General features: G+C 39.7%; 1 protein-coding gene across 10 annotated transcripts in view; it reads right to left on the bottom strand.

Annotated features, from left to right (window-relative positions):
- tcf7 (transcription factor 7) overlaps nucleotides 1–11,269 on the bottom strand; it is a 66,880-nt gene extending 55,611 nt beyond the window's left edge. For 2 of the 10 annotated variants that reach the window (XM_046411191.1, XM_046411190.1), the window contains exons 1-3: nucleotides 10,644–11,213; nucleotides 10,210–10,279; nucleotides 8,553–8,656 (exon numbers count right to left, since the gene is read on the bottom strand). In XM_046411191.1, the coding sequence (XP_046267147.1) occupies nucleotides 8,553–8,656; nucleotides 10,210–10,279; nucleotides 10,644–10,826 (357 nt within the window). In that variant the 5' untranslated portion in view covers nucleotides 10,827–11,213. Of the gene's footprint in view, nucleotides 1–8,552; nucleotides 8,657–8,909; nucleotides 10,170–10,209; nucleotides 10,280–10,643 lie in introns of those variants that run through there. The other 8 variants (XM_046411182.1, XM_046411183.1, XM_046411188.1 and 5 more) reach the window with 8 other exon arrangements.
- Nucleotides 11,270–17,887: the final 6,618 nt, after the last annotated feature.

Below are 17,887 nucleotides of genomic sequence, written 5' to 3'. Positions count from 1 at the left end.
GCTTTACAGCATGATGAGAGATTACTTTATGACATGAAAATGGAATATGGCTGCTAAGAGTCCAGGCTGTGTTCATTTTAATGGCTGATGAAAAGTGAAAGGCAAGATGGAAAAAAGAAACATCCTGCAACATGTCTGACCTCTAGCATCCTCTTGGTTACAGGAAGTGTGGGAGGAATTATGGGAAATGTGGTCTTAATTTAGAGAGACACTCGCACTAACAACAACAACAACATAGAAGGTTACCAACTGCCTCAACGTCTTTTTCCACACCAACTGCAACACTTTCTTCGGGTTTGTGTAAACAAAGAGTCAACACATTAGAATTCAACTGGATTAACACATCTGAATATATATAAATACATGTTTATACATGTGTGTAAAGAAAAACAGAGTTACTAATATCAAACAAATCCACACCTTAATTCACCCACACCTGTATTTTACTGCTCTACAGACACCCCCCGGACCCAGCATCCCTCTGCGCCGGAAAGAAATAAGTAGATGAATAATTGCAGGTATAAACACCTCCGGGGCGTCTGAAGGGTTTTTTTTCCTCTTCTTCTGATATTCTTTTAAACATTTCCGCCTCTCGAAATAGTCCCCTGAACAGTTTCTCTTCAGGTGCCTTCACAGGCCGCTACTTCAAAGCCGAAAGGGCGACGAGGACGCTCTTATGGTCATTTGTATTTTAATCGCCCCCCCGACCCTATAATGCTCTCCTTACCTCTCTAGCCCTCCCTCTTCAAACTCTCTTTTTACAATCTATTTATCTGTCTTCATCCACATCTATTTTGATCTCTTGCTCATATTTCCTGTCTTCAAAGCAGCGTGGGCCTCAGTCTACCTGAGACTGCTCAACATGGCAATCAGTCCACACACAGATGCTTATTATTTAGTTATTTAAAAAAATTTGTGATTTAAATGTATTTCTGTGATGTTCCTCCCTGCAGACCGAGATATAATTTAAAGTCTTTTCATTGGCTTTTCATTATGTTGGTTAAAAACAGGCATCAGAGGCAACAAAAAAAAAAGAAATAAAAATAAAAAAAGAAAAACTTACTACTTACAGCTTTTCAAATGTGAATATTTGCAGTTTTTCTTGGTTTCTAGAGAATCAAGTTAATCTTTGGATTTGAACTGCTGGTCAGAAAGAGACATCTGAAGATGTCACATTAGACATTTTATTAAACAGATCAAACAAACAATCAAGTAATCAAGTCCTGTTCTGATCAGGGCAGCAAACCACTGACCCTGCAGTCCTTCAAAGGAGAAACACATTTTATTCCTCTCAAATTAACTACCACTGCTGAACATAAAGCAAACCCTGCAAAATGTTACACCATCAACATTGTACAAAACTGATTTCTTTTTACGCTGCATAAGCCAACAGACAAAAAGCCTATGAGACAACAATATAAAACATATGTGATGTGAATGAGGAAACTTCTCCTGCACCCTCATGTTCACAACACAAAGAAAAGAGATTTTTGCATGTTTGGTGGAGAGCAATAATGGAGATTTGCTGTCCTAATATCAGCCTCATTTCACTCAGTAATCTCTCACTTAACACAACCATAATCTTGCACTTACATACATCACAACAATAGCAAGTTAAGCCTCTGTCAGGTCCTCTATCCCATAGCGCTCTTGCACTTCACAAATTCTACCATTAGTGGCTTTTTAAAAACTCTTCTTACTGGGCCACATGGACGGAAAAAAACCTAGATTTTATGTCAAACTTTGGAAGGCTTGATGTAATCTTATTTAAAACAAACAGCCCTTTTAAAGACATTTGTAGATCCAAGATTTCCTTCCGACCCTGGCTTTCGCTGCCTTCTAGTGAAAGCTGCTTTTCTTTTAGGCCTCTTAAATCTGAGTGGCTGGGTCCTTATCATAGCCAGTCAGAGGCAGGGAGGCCCCTGCACTGCTCATCCCAGCCCCTGGGTTTGCATGAAGGGGGGGATTAGGGAGGCCTCAGCCTGTGCTGTTGCCATTGTTTACCAAGGGACCAGGGGATGGCTGAACAACCCCCCTGTCAACACCGCAATACAATGGGAAACAAGGAAGTGGCAAGATCCTAGAGACTCCCACACACACATGCCATTCCCTTGATCTTGGAGGATCGACTTGGTATTATTTGGGAGACACGAGGAGGAAAAGGTTACGGGGAGGGGCGCTTGTTAGCAGCAGCAGCTGATTTCTGAATGGATACGAGGAAGAGGAGGAAGCATATGAAAAACTTTATGGGCTGAAAGCATGAAAGTTAACATTTCCCTCAAAATTATAATAAAAGAAAAAGCAAACAAGCTGTCAGTTTAAGTGGGTAAATAAACTGCTATTTCCTCACATGATTTGGAAATTCTGATTCAGAAAATGCCATGACGGGGCATTTTGAAAGCTGAGATAATTAAAAAAAAAAAAAAACTCAAAACACCCTGCAGCTGAGCCTTTAACATCTTAGAAGTGACAAACTTTTACCCCTACCCTTCCCAAACATGTAAACTATCTCTTAGCAGTCTTCCTGTCAATTTTCAATTTTAGTCTGTGAAACGAAATGTCAAATGAAGAGGAAATTCCCCCAAACAAGACAGTGACATTGTACACTGAGCTGTCAAACGCCAGCTTGTAAATTCCAGTGACTAAATTTATATACTGTCAAAACAGCATTAAAAACAAACAAACATTTTACTGCTTTGCCCAAATTAACTAATACAGTAAGTCCTTTACAGTCATTGTCCAGGGACAGTGAGCGGGAAAGTTTCAGAGCGGCGTGTTGTCTTCTGAGCTTGTTGACGTCTTTGTGTGACCACAGTTTCCACATCAGAAGGAGTTTCACAGCCTCTCTGACAGTGAATAAAAAATGCATACCGCCGAATATCAGACGAAAGGTTTAATGTCTTCCCAGCTTTCAAACAAGGACCTCCAAACAGAGCGGACACGGTGGCAAAGAAACAATCAACTACGTATGAACAATCGGCTGCTCCTTCATCACTCCTTGTCATATTAAGACATTTTGTTGTCTTTTTCAGGCTGTCAGAGGCAAAAATTTCTTTTGCCTGAAATGTGTTGAAGCTGTTCTAAATGAAAATGTCAATCCAAAGACTTGTGCTTCCTTCAAACAAAACAATGGAAAGAACTGAGATGTTCAGTAAAGGTTATTAAATCAAACCTCACAGTCATAAAAAAAACCAGCTACCCACCAATCGCTTCTTGTGAGTCACTGGCCACCTCAGAAAATGTACAGGAATTGTTTTTTTCAGTGGATGAGCCATCCACTGATCTCAACTATCAGAAAATGTGACTTCTTCTACTGCTTTTATTAAGGTAAGATGAATGTGGTTTGTTAAAATCCATCCACCAGCAAAACACTGATAGGCTTTTATTGTGAAGCAGCTGCAGGAAGTGCAGTTTGAGTTAACTTCCAACTATTAACTTACTGTGTCCTTTGAAAGGAATGGTCACAAGATTATTGGTACACTGGTACTAATGCAAACAGACCACAACACAGAAATGCATAGAAACACTTAATAGCCAAAATGTTGTATGATGCAGTGCTATTAAACTTTGTCTTTCATCTCTCATTTTCCAGCTGCTTTTCCCTTCTTCTATTTACTCATTCTCTGTCCACTTTCTATGAAAACGCCTTCACAAACCATAATCAAGCCTCAAACAGCAGCAGCTACAAACACCGTGATGCCTTGGATCAACACAGCAAAATATATATTTGCTCAGCCAAACAGCAGCAATCACCGAGTCGGTAAAGACTGTTCAAAATGCCACCCTGCAACGCAAAATTAACAGGGAACTCAGTCTCTTTGTTTTATGATTGTTACAGTTGAAGTTATCTCATACAGTAGGAAAATGATGAAAGTAAAGTTGACAAGGAAAATGACAGGAAAATGATGAGAGGTGATAAAGTAAACAGCCAAGGGAGTGGAGAAAAAGATGATTGGATGTTGAAGAGAGGGAGATACTCAGTTTTATTAACAACCTCCCCTCCGCTGGGGTTTGACTCCTCCTGACGACAAAGACTCATGATCCCTTCAAAAACACGGTCTGCTGATAATCCACAGCATTATGCACACACCCAGCGAAGGTCTAACACACAGATGGCTGCATCCACGAACTCCGGCTACACACACACACACCATACAGCAGACATTACCACATAAAACACACCATGAACCCTGGATACAAACACAAGCCTACGGCAACAAACTTGAGGAGAAAACATGCAGATGAAGACACACACGCACACACAGAAAACATGCCAAAACCGTAGATACATACAAATTACTCAGTGTAATGAACTTAAACAGCAAGCACACGCACACACACACAGAACATGCACGGTCTTCACTCCGGATAAAGCTTTATCCAAAGACAACAAGCTGAGGGAGTTTAGTAATATCTCTGAGCACAAATCTCCCTCTTTGGCTACTTCCACTGAGGGGACAGCTGATATCTACATTAATATAACAACAGTGAAATATCCCATGAAATGCTGTAATAAGACCATAATCACTGAATGGGATAAGGAGGGGAAACACTTTGCAGCGGCCTCTCCAGTGTTCAGTCTTCACTTCACAACAGAGATTAGAAGCTTGAGATGTTAACATTAACACCAGAATAAAAAGGGGTGTGCTTTGCCTGTCTTGTTTGCCCATTTCAAGCAATCTGGTTTGGGTAAACACGGAAAATAAACATAATCTAAACAGAACAACAGCAGCTCTGGGATTTGTTCAAAAGCCCATCACTGGACTGGTTCTGATTCAAACCTTCGCTCTGGGATATTTGCACATATATAGCCAAAAGGAGTGAATAACCAAATATAGAAAAAAACTGAAAGAAACATGGAATTATTCAAAAATCTTGTACAATGAGAGATAAACCCACATGGCGCACCCAGAGGAGGGGAGGTACAGATACAGACAGACAAATATTACAATTAATATCTGACTTACAGTCATTCAGCTGATGCTCTCACAATGAGTTCAACTGTTTAGAGCAGTTTACAGGAACACACGGAGGTTTGAGAAATTACCCTTGTTGTTATTAAAATGGTAAATGCTGACAGCATTCAGTCTCCCACTGACTTATGGAAGATTACCATCACTGCCTTGCAACAAACTGACTGCAAGCATAATTCACAATGTTGCATGTATAACAGCAACAGAACTGGGGCTACAGCTAAAGAATATTTCCAGGACCGATTCAGATTATTGTCTTAAGTAATCGGCTGGCCTGTGAAAAGCCAGCTAACTGTCCCTCACAAAATCTCAGATACCGAGGACATGTCTTCAAATGTCTTGTTTTGTCAAGCCAACAGTCAAAAACCAGGAGATATTAAACTTCATCAAATCCTGTTAATATTTTGTGTAAGTTAATAATAAATGAAATCTCTCTGCATTGGATGGATGGATGATTGCTCGGCTGAAGTAGCTCCAAAGATATCACCAAGACTGGACAAGTGGATCAATATTTAATTGGCTTTAATGCATCAACCTTCGGGACAGATAGCAAAACACATTAATTAGATTTTATTGATGAAATATCAGCATGAAGAAAAGGAGAAAATCACCTATCAGGGATGGATGGATGATTTGGCATTTATCATCACTAAACTGACATGGACCAAAAAAAGTCATCATTAGTGCTGAAACAAACCAATGAGCTTGACAGGAAAAAAAAAACATCAACAATTCTAATAAATCTGCTTTTATCTCCTTGAATGCAAGCTTATTACTTTAATTTTTAATACCACTGTGTTTTGCGCTGCTCATCGTTTAAATAATAAATCTGCAGGCGCCAGCTTGGGCTCTGGGAAATCATTGCTTTTGTCTGACATTTTATAAAGTGAATGATTACTCAAAAAAAAGACAAGCTACTTCACTTCTTAGAAATACCAACACTGGGTGAAACTGGCAGTAAAGAGGGAAACTTTCAAAGTCATAATGCAAAGCCAGAAGAAGAGCAGTCAGACACGTACACATAGACGCACACACTGTTGCGAACATGTAACATGTGTTGCCTTGTCCCATATTAACATCATTACACTGGGAAAACACCAAACACCAGCCATGTTTTTTCCCGTCAGACTTCCAGACCTATAGTTTCCGATCCATCTCTTCCATCCATAATCATCAGCCCCACTATTCTCAGCCCTTTCAAGTGGCAGGTAGACGGGGTCTGATACGCCGCTACCACCTCAAAACCAGCGGGCTAATTACAAGGGAAGCAGCAACAAGTGAGCATTGTGTGGAGTCTCAAAGACACACGGGGAAAGAAAGTGCTCTTTATCTTGCCACCCCCACCCCCACCATCCCACCCTCAACAAAAACAATCTCTGAGACGCTCTGCGGTCGGCACTCCAGGGCCGGGAGAAGACTGCAAGAAGAAGGTGAAAGAACCGGAGACACATTGATGGGCCACACATGCCATGACACTTGCTCACCGTGTTTGTCTAACTCGATGCCGGATGTGCTGTGTTATGCAATGATGTTGAAGTATAAAGATGTTGAAGGAAATATGAGTACGTTCTCTTGCACGAGTCGTTCATTCACTTACATTTTCAATCACGGTGGAGAACAACAGACTTAAGGAAAATGTCATTTCCTGGGAGATGCTGAGACTCTAATGAGCACTTTTAATGCATAAAAGCCAGTGGAGCTGATTTTGTTGGACATTTCTTTCCAAAATCAAAAAAAAAAAGTGAAAACACTGTAAAACGATGACTACTTAACCTTTTTTTCAGGCGATCAATTTATTCTAAAAGTTCATCTCCGGTGGCTTTAAGTCAAAAGCCAATACAAATAAAATATAATTCAAGTATATAAGCAGCTTACAGGTGTAAACAGGTTTCATAAATTGATTCTGAAGCTCTATTGATAACATTTTGCCACGACACTGAACAGTTTTCTCCTGTAGACTGGAACACCCCCTCCAAAAAAGAAAATAAAAATGCTGGGAATTCGAGGAATTGTTTTAATAGCCCATAGTCACAGTAATCTCTTTTTTTGACCCTTGAATGACTCATTTAAAACCTCGCATGACCAAGTGCTGGGTCCTGACCCAGACTTTGAAGAGGACAGTGTGTTAAAACACTCTCAGAGGCTTGAGGGTGTCATTAGCAAATCCAATTTTCTGGCCATAAAGTAGATTCTGTGATACAGCAGATTGCTAATTTGTTGTGCCTCACATTAGATCAGCCTACAGTACATGTGATCTCATAAAACAGGCATCTCTGCTGTTCAGCAACGTCTTGTCTGCTAGAGCAGGGGGGGTTAATTCAGGCAACAGGATTACACAGCACGTGAAAAATGAATTAGGCGCAACCACTCATGTTTGGTGCAATTAGTCAGCCTATCCATGGATATTGGCTCTTATGGGTGACTTGAAGGGATTTTATGATTAATTTTTTAGGGCTGTCTGGCTGGCTGAGTGATACTGCAGACTTGAAACCCTTCCATGAGTCTTTCTGCTGTTTGTTTTAGCGGTTTAACACTCAGAACAGCTACTAAGGCAACAACAAACCTCTTGTCATTCACGCACGGTACAAACGGATGGAAAACGTCACGGTGACGACATCAATCATATTCCAACTTCAGCAAAGGCGTAAACAAAAACAAGCTCTTTCTCTGGTTTTCCCACCGAGGCTACGGTGCTTTTAAATACCGCTTTATTTCATAAGGCAGTTAGGGAGGGGGAAAAACGGCACAGCTCAAAGCAAAATCAGAAAAGTTTGTGACTGATTTGCAGTGCTGTGGCTGTGATCTCATACTGACAGTGCCTGTTTTGCCTCTTCTGAACATAAACACACCTTCACTGTACTAAACTAGAGGCATGATCAAGTACTATACTTGACAGCTTATAACTAAAAAAGGTGAGGCAGGTGCTTTGTGTGCTTAATCGACAGACAGAGGCATTCGTCATTACAGTGGATCTCGATCCCACGTAACTGTATGTAAAGGAGCGCGGCTGCACAAATGTTTGATTTATCCACATAGGAGCTATGAAAAAAATCTGTACAGAAAGATAAAAAATGCTGTTTCTTTGAAAACTGAAAATGTTTTAAATTCTATAGGTGAGTAGTATGCTGGTCACATTCAACAGGTGAAAACACCACTGATGTGAGTAGAAGTTGACTAATTTGCAAGACCACATGCGCAACAAATGAAGTACAAGTAACGGGAAAAAAAGCAGAAATACAAAACTAAAAAGGCAAAAATAAAAAACACTAGCCAAGAGCCACCAGGCTCGAAACATTTCCGTCCCGGGAGTGTATGTTTCTGTCTTTAAGCATCGACACTGAATATTATTCAGTCACATTCATCACATAAAAGTCCTCCTGAAGCACGTCACCACGTGTTCAGTGTTTGGACTGGATATCAAAGAATACAAATAGTAGCTGATGTGCACAAACTTGCACTGGAGTCCAAAGTAGGATGTCAACAGGGGTAAATAAGCAGCTCACACAACACACCATGAGGAGACAAACAGTGACCAGTGCACTGTGGCCAGCAGGAGAACTGAAACAAAGGAGCACTTACAGATGGAGAAACCGAGCTGTTGGGGAGGTAGGGATCAGGCAACATCAGGAACGGATAACTCGGGTACGTCGGCGTCTTGTACATGCCATCTTGGTGCTTCGACACTGAGATCAGACATGAAAAATAAAGAGTTACAAACTGAATAACTCCAAAAAAATGACTGAATGGGACTATTTGTTGGTAGAAAATGTCATATAAAAAAAAAACTAACTAACTAACTAACTCTTTTGGTTTGGTCTCTGAGAGGACGGGTGTCATTTCAAATGATATTATAATTCATATAAAAATAGCAGAAGCTGTGAATGGAACATTGTACACACTCTAAGGATTAAAATTTAAATATTATCCGATACTTACTGTCACAAAGCTGCTGTTAGAGTTGGCTGTTTGCCTCAGAACAAGAAAGAAGAAAAACCTCCAGAATAAACGTGCATACAAAGTAGGTCAACTATTTACAAGTGTTCTAGTTACTACATGTTATATCCTTGTATGAGAACAGACTACAATACTAGAGACAAAAGCGTAACAACCGTCACCTAGCCTGAGAGGCGTGAACTCCTGTAGCCTATGTGCTAATTTATCTCTCACCACCAACCATACTGAGCATCAGAGGCCTCTCTGTGGGTCAGCTATAACTGGGTTATACCTGGCCTGTGTGAAACATAGAAGCAAACACTATAAACTTTTTTACTCTTTCACCCAAAACTCCTGTTGTTTGTTGACTTTTTCTGGAGGCGCTGAAACCAGGGTGACAGTACATGAAGTAATCACGCGATCACTCAGAGCCGATAAGATTTTGTTCTGTGGGGTTTCACCTTTTCCAAATAAAGTCAATCGAAAGTGCAAATCCACATTTGAGCTCAAAAGAACACAAATTGTGAACGTCTTTTTTTTCCCCTTTTAGAAATGATTGAAATGATTTACACAACTGAGCACAGCCTACAGGGATGCCTGTAATTAAAACTGCCATGTATACATTCTCTAAATGTGCCTTCTTCTGGGGAGGGAAAGTGAAATAGCTTTGTTCTTTTGGGTGGCAACTCTAAAAGGAAAATAAAAAGGAAAAAGTTAAAATGCCTCCTTCCAAGGACCAGAGTTAACCCCTTTTGGCAAACTCTGTCAGAAGTTACACTACAAACACTGTCAGGGGTTTACTCTCACTAAAAGGTATTTGGACACATGAACACAGAGCAGATCACACTGGTAATCTACAGGCTGTATGTTTAAAATGTTTCACACAAGCTGATTTCGACTGCCTAAGAGTGAAAATATTTCGTCCTAATGAATATATTTAAGGCCAGGAGACTTCCAGAGTCCATGTTGTACTAAATAATTTGTTAAAAGTGACATTTAAAGCAGCTTAGTTCTACTTGAATCTCTCTGAGGTGTGCTAATTAGAAACAGAAAGAGAGGAAATCTTCACAAGTGGTAGATGTGATGAGAGATATAACTGCAGGGCTGAAGACGTGATAGGACAGCTTTTTCAGCGTACACCTGAAGACAATTCTCTGACGTTGGTTTTAATGTTGCAACACGCGTACCAAAATAGCCCACTCCCGAGTTTGGCACAGGTGGTTTATCTCTTCTCAGCTATATATGAGACAGTTGTGGCCAGTCCAGACCGGATGAGAGCGAGTGTGTAACTGTTTCTTCTTACCACCGTCCAGATGCTCCCGGTGTTTCTCAGCGAAGCCCCTCTGCTCGCCCTGCTGTGCCCGTCTGATCGCCTGGGGGGGGGCAACAACAAACACGGGGTTAAGATACTCCGAACAAAAAGTTAGGGAAAAAGTCAATCAGTGCGGGCAAAAGGCAACCATCCCAGTGTTGTACGGAGAGTGAGGTCGAGTATAAAGAAACCGTATCAAACTTAAGTCTTGCACATCTGATGATATGGCATCCCTGTCCAGTAGTAAACCACTGGTAGCCTGGGAATTTCACTACTGTGACCCTGAAGGCATCTCACTGTGCCTTTTCGCTCTCATTCAACGCTTGTCAGCAGCGTGTAAAATAAAACAAGCTTTCTGACACACACACTCACTCTTTATCTGTATGTTAGCCCATACACACTCACACACACTCCGTGCCACCTACCGCTGCGCTCGGACTTTGATTTATTTCCGACTCGTTCACCAGGGAGGACTTAAGGTCGGCCAGGTCTCTCTCCGTGAACGCGTTTTCTTGGATTTTCTCCTCTTGGTCCCCTTCGTCTTTGAACGCTATCATCTCATCATTCGCTCCCAAGTCGTCCCCGCCGCCGCTGCTGAGCTGAGGCATGTCTACTTCCCCCCACCCTGCGATGTATTAGACACTTTTAAAGAATGATAACAACAGAAAAGTAAAAATAAAGAAGAGAATCAAAGGACTTCTTTTCTGTTAAATCTCCTCAGTCTGGGGCTCCTCCAAAGTGCAGAAACCCCCACCACATGCAAGGAAAAAAGTTGAGATGTGGCCGGTTGGTTGGTAGAGGAGTAATGTTTCCCTACAAGAGCAAACAGCTCATTTGAGCCCAAGACAAGGCGAGTAGTCCCGACATCAAAGGGCGCCGACCGGATGATTGACAGGCCCGATGACTTGTTGGGGGGTTGTACGATTGTTTCGGCGGAGGGCTGAACCTCTTAAAGAGACATCACCTCCCCGAGCTCAGCTGAACAGCCATTATTCATGACTTCCAGGGGCGTGTTCACACCATCCACGGTCCCCTGACTGCAGACGGACTGCTGCATTTTGCCACCAAAACTTCACTGGAGTGGAAGAAGTATTCCGTGAAGGCACCAGTGCAGACGTGTACACAATGGCTGCCGGAAAAATGTTATTGCAGATAGTTTTGTTCAATATTGTGGACAGGATTGATGATTATTTTGATTTTGGTTTCAGGAAAATTATTGTTAGTTTAGGTTCTCGTACTTTGCTTGATTATGTTTCAAGTCTCCATGACATTTATTTAAAAGCTGTATTTACTAAAAGTTTTATGTAAAAAGAGTACATTTGATAATGTTAATACATTGTGATAATTCTATATTTTAGATTACGTGTTTTTAAATGTAGTATTTTTACAGTGTGATATTGCTCCTTTTCTTACGTCATGGAACTGAGTACTTCCTCCACCTCTGATTTTTAATTATATATGTACGGTTATTTATTTCATTTTGTTTTACTGTTGATTTTATTTCTTATTTACAATACCGAAGTGATAATTACCTGACTACTTTGGAGTTCAATGCCCAGTTCAATGATCCTAAAGCAAAGTATGCCCTGAATCTGTATTTTTGTTTTTGTAACCAGCTGATTTTAAAATCAAATGATCTCCAGATGACAATTATCTACTTTGAGAAGACAAAAATTAACTTTTGAGGGTTTTCTTCTCTAATGTTGAACCAATTCCTGGCCATGTTGTTCTTTGATTTTTTTCTTTCTAAGGTGATTTCCCTGCAGGCTCTGACCTTTCGTGGTGGTCATATGAAAGCATAATTCACCAGGATTAGCTCACACTGTTCTACAGCCTGAGAAGCAAGTGAGAAAAAAATATGGTAATCTATTTCCTAGATCAGATTTAAATTGTTTTCTCTTGTGTTGATGAGTGGTTGAAAAAAGTTATATTTTTTTCTTCTGGCGAGAAATGTACTTTAATCAGCACTAATCAGATGTTAGAGTTAGCTATACAAATGTTAGCTGTTAGCCTGCTAGCTAGCAACTGAAAAAGCTAGCTAGCGAGTGAAAAACATATTGTTAGTTTACTGTAACATTGACAGGGACACTTAATCTCTAATGAGTGGGACGCTATACCAGTAAAGACGAAAAACTTCTATCAGTGGGACTTAGCCACAGTTACTCAGGGAATGAGATAGTTTTGTGCATTTAACTATAGCTGTAGCCTACACAATGGAATAAGTGCTTTGGAAAAATTTTGGCACTCCTGTGGCTGAAATGAGTATTAAAAGAGCAAACACAGAGAAAAATAATCCTGTTTTTTCCCCACAAGTTCCAAAGAGAAAAATTAATATGTTTTTCACTTGCTAGCTAGCAGGCTAACAGCTACTATCAGTATAGCTAATGCTAGTGTCAAATTAGTGCCAATTGAAATATATTTCTAGCTGAAAGAAAGACATGAAAGTAATGTTACATAGCCATAGTATTTTTTCCATTTTTGAGCCTTAAGCATAGGAGAGAAATAATTTAGATCAATTTGAAAAAACACTTCTATACAAATAAATATTACATAAGAAAATTAAAATTTACATCCTTAATTTGAATCTTCTATTTTGCAGTCATACTTTTATCTGTGGAATATTATCAGGACACATATAGTAAATATATTTATAGACATAAACATTAAAATTAAGAATGTGAAAAATAGTGCACAGTACTTGTGTGGTAATGAAACTTGTGAGACAATAAGCTTCAAATCTATGCAAAGTTCATTTGCTTCTGTAGTTTCATGAAATGTTTTCAGCTGCTGACAGCAAGCATGCGCACACACACACACACAAACCTGACTTTCACTTTGTGTGTGTTGTGAGGGTTGGTGTCAGCTCTTGTGATGGAGAGTGGTAATCTGCCACTTGTATGTGAAACCCTGCCCTCTCTTTCTCGTGATTGGCTCACGTTATGCTTGTCATGAGTGCTGCGTTTAAAGGTTGATCTTTTCTCATTAGTCTCACTTAGTGACTCATAACTACCGTACAGCTCTATTAAGAAAAATGCACCCATATTTTTTATTGTTCAAAGTGCTAAAGAGACAACTGGTATCAAATGGTACTGTTTTTGAAGGGTGTAATCATCATCAAGTTCATTAATATCTTAGATAATGATGCAATGTGAGTTTTACTCCCATCCCAGCATCCTTTTGTAGCGACTGTTGTCACAGTGTGCAGTTAATGGTTTTTTTCATGTTTTGGAACAAAACTCCTCATTTGCATGGACAGAAAAGCGGCAGCTCAGACAAGAAGCAGCGAAATGTAGGACATTCTGTGAGAAAACATCAGAAGGCACGGCATGTCTCATCAATAACAGATACACTGCATGTTTTTGGCTGGTCCGTACATCCCCCAGATTTTGTAACAGTCTCCAGAACAGCAAAAAACGTTAGATATTGCAACTACTTGATTGGAGGAGGGGAAGAAGAAAAAAAAACACAGTTCAAAGATGTAGACTTGAAGTTCTGATTTCTTATCAAACTTGTAACTTGCCTTCCCGTATTTTCCTCCCAGTGCCAATGCATTTTTAATGCTGATACAGTATCATAGCTGGTCTTCAGAGTTTTTAATTGAGAAATATTTATACACTCCCATGCTGTGACTTAATACGCGACTTAATCTGAGTCGGTTGCCTTGAATGAAAATGATGATCCACAGCTGGGAAACAGAATTAAATACAAACAGAAAATGGGCCTGGTATTTGCATAAAACTGCATATTTATACAATGTCATCGATGCATATTAATAAAAAGATTAAAATGAGCATTTTTAATGTATGCAAATCTAAATTATAAATGAGTTGTTTAAACTCCTTGTTTATTCGTCTTGATTAAATATAGACAGCTGTTTTTCCAGAGAGACAGCACCTCTCCTGTGCGGGCCATGATGCTTCGTGAGCTCGCAGCGCTCTGATCTTAACACAGTTTCCTATGAATATCTGTGCTGATGGTTACGCACGTTCATCGCATGAGTTCACAGGTTCATTTAAGGCTGTAGGCCACAGTGGGCGCGTCTCATCCTTTCACAATCAGAGACACAAAACACAAATCCAGAAATGAACACGCTCTCCTTGCCAGTGCACTCTCTCTTAAAATTCTTTGAGGAACCCCGACCTATAAACGCAGTCTCTCTCTTAATATCTCTCTCTCCCTAACACACACACACACTCTTTCTTGCTATGAGCGGTTTCATTATTCTTGTCAGATCAGAGTCATATTTTAAGTTCACATCACTCTACCTTATCAGTCCAGAGTTTTTTGACTCACACCCTGAACATCCTTTCTCATCTCAATCTATAATGACTGTCTTGAATCAGACATCATCTGTTGGCAGCAAAGGCCAAATGGGGACACGTGCATGGCTTCAGTGACCCCAGAAGGTGAACTTTTCACACACAGACACAGATACGAGTGCTATATCTGAACAAGACGACTACTGCGTTTGTTCTGATAAAGGAAGTTAGCTTGATGTAAAGATGTTTATGTTTTTTTTTATCTAAAGCTCAGGGAAATTTACTTGACTTGACTGTGCATGAATGCTTAAAGTTAAAGGCACAAATTATGTCTGAAAGCAAACACACATTAGAGTTAAAAATAATTATTGTAACATACAATTCACAAAATGCATAGCAAGTATAAAATCTCAACTGGAAAAGAATTTAAGAAAAATTCTGAGAGACCAGAAGACCAGACAAGCGGTTGCAGGATAAATTTGATCTGTTCTTTCATCATTTTTTTGTGAATTACTGGAAAATATTATCTGCTCTTACTTTTAAAAAATGTTCAAATAACCGGTCACAACTGGTATGTGCAACTTGTGACCAGTGGGCTCCCTGCTAGACTTCAGTCTCAGGAGCCACAAGTCAAAAAGGCTGGGACCTTCACAGTGATGAAGATGAGGAGAAACAGGATAAGATCTTGTGCTCTTGCCTGAATCCAAACATTTATGAAGAAAAACAAACACAAAGAAAATGAACGATACTTCTCAGAGCAAAACACACAACGTGAACACTCATTTAATATGAGGAGGTCATTTCAATAAGTCCTTTTCCGTTGCTCGATCATTGGTCGGGGAAACAAACCTTCTTTAACATGTTTTTTTTCTTTTTTTTCAGAGATGAATCACAGTTGGTTCAAAAAAAAAGATTATATACTGTGCTTTCTAAAGAAACATCAGGCACATTAAAGCTGCAGAGTAATTAAATCATGTCCTTTCATTGGGGTTAAGCCACATCCAAGCGAACAGCTTTTAACTGGAACCACTTGTGTGCTTTTTATTGGTAGTTTTCCTACAATCAAAACCATGTCCTTCTCGGCAGCAACCAGCCAGCAATGTGGAACCTCAACAAATCTTTTCAGCAGTTCTATTTTGCGTCTGAGTTTCTGCTATGAAACGGTAAGCTCATCTACTCCAACAACAAGTATTCAGTAATAAAGGATTTTTAAGTGAGATTAAAAATTTGGACTGATTTATGTTTAATTGTTCATAAATGTTAGGTGGGCCTAGATAACCACCGGTCTACATGGAAAAAAAAAAACATTAAAAGGTTAAAGAAGATGATGTTTAGGTTCTGTGAGGGAGAATCAGTTTTAAACCAGATGAATCACATGCATTTAAGTCTATCACCTGATATTTTGTCCCACTTTTCTTGTATTATCTGAGCTATGCAGGCATGTAGCTCGTGTGAAGGCGAGTTTGATGTTTGTAGGTGGTTGAATAACCTTTGAATCATTCTGGAATTTCAAAGACACACTTAAGAAATGACACACGCCAGTGGAAACATGAGTAGCAGCTGCAACACCGAGAATAAATGTTACATCTTCAAAGAGCCAAAAAAGGACCAGGCAGAAAAAAGTTTCCTTCAGCAGATGTCCTTGAGCAAGGCATTCAACCTACACCTTCTCCTGTGCAACCACTCGCAGTCCTACAACACAGTCATTAGTTTCAGGTTTCATGTATCTGTGTGAAAACTAAAAATGGAGGGTACTTGCTCAGCAAAATAAGCCCAAATTAAAAAAAGAGCGAGAGAAAAAACTTCATTTCTTTTGCCAGATAATGAGGCTTGTGCCAGTTCTACTTTGCTGAGTGTTTGCTGATTTGAATGTGTCTGTCTCATTTGATTTGGCAGAATGCAGTCCCTTTACCTCTTCGTTAGCTCCTTATCAAACATTTATGAGCTGATATCACAGATCTGCAGAGGGCTTTTGGGGGTGAAATCAACAAACATAAACAGTGGAGGAAAAGAGCTTTGAAAACACATCACTGGACGAAAACGCAAACACTCTATTTGTGACTGAGTCCACTGCGAGATCTAAAATGAAGTAATTTATTTTTAACCAAAGTTCGACAACTACATCAAAAATATCACAATTATAGTCAATAACACATAAAAAAGTTGTTTGATAGTAAAAATAGAAGCTAAGCACCAATGGTTTTCTTAGGAAGAAATACCAGTGTATGATTTTAAGAACCCATGCTCATCTAAATTAAAAGCAGGTTTGGCCAAATTTAAAGCAAACAAATAAAATACTGAAGATCCAAACTATAAAATTGTTCTTTTCTTTGGCAACCAAGCACTCAACTGCTGAGTTTCAACAAATCTGTTCCATGGACCATCTTCTAAAGTGCCATCTTTTGTTCATTTCGTGCTATCCGTCACTGTGTAAGAGGAGACACCACCCCCCCTCCCCATTTAAAAAAAATTGCTAACCATCTATGTCTCTGTTTGGAACAAAACCCCTTCACATGCCTGCTGTCTTCTCCCTGTGTTCTCAGAGGAAAGAACAAGCGAGCTGTGGTTGGAACAGCTCTATCGTCGCTCAGGACTGCTTCACTTCATCAACAAATCATGCCTTGGCTTTTAAAAAAAAGAGGTCTGATAGTGACTGGAAATAGCAGCAAAAAGATTTTTTTTGCCCCACACTGTGTCACCACACTTTCACATGCAAACACACACACACACGGGGTGAGATTTGATGAGGTGAGGTGATTTTGCAGATTGCTTGCATAACTTGCTTGTGTCAGCTTTTTAATTTCTTCAAGTTTACGTCGTGATCTAACAAATAACCTGCATGGGACTTTGTTGGCACTGAGGAGCCAGTGGTTGTTCAACTGTACTGAAAACATCTGTGAAACCCATAAGTGATCACAGTGAAAAAGAGAGGAAAAGTTTTTTAAGACATAAAGTTGTCTTTTCTTACATTTGTTCTTTCTTAAACATAAAATAAATTCTGTCTTTTAAAGTATCTATCAACAGATTGCATTTATTTTTCAGCTACTGTTACCAAACACACAAATCTCTCAGCTCCATCCCCTCCTTCCTAAACATGCAAGTCGGGATCTAACATATGGCTCCTTCTATATAAGGAATAGTCACTAATCAGATGCTAATGGCTGATTGTTTGCGAATGTCTAATCTCTGTTTGTTTTCTTCTGTTTTACATCTACTGTTTTGAAGAAACTTTTTAATGCCACTGTTGTAATTGAGTTAACTTTTCATGGACTGCATGAAAGCCACAGTACCCACAAGAGCATTTATAACGAAGCAGATACAGACAGTTACTTCCACACTGCATGGCTTTGCATGCTTTTTGTATAGCTAAAATGGTGAAACAGACACCAAGATAGACATCAGTGGAGACT

Source organism: Scatophagus argus, chromosome 14, assembly GCF_020382885.2.
Source record: "Scatophagus argus isolate fScaArg1 chromosome 14, fScaArg1.pri, whole genome shotgun sequence".
Taxonomy (NCBI): Eukaryota; Metazoa; Chordata; class Actinopteri; family Scatophagidae; genus Scatophagus; species Scatophagus argus.
Note: the sequence above shows the minus strand (reverse complement) of the source record. Positions and strands in the feature narration are given on the sequence as shown.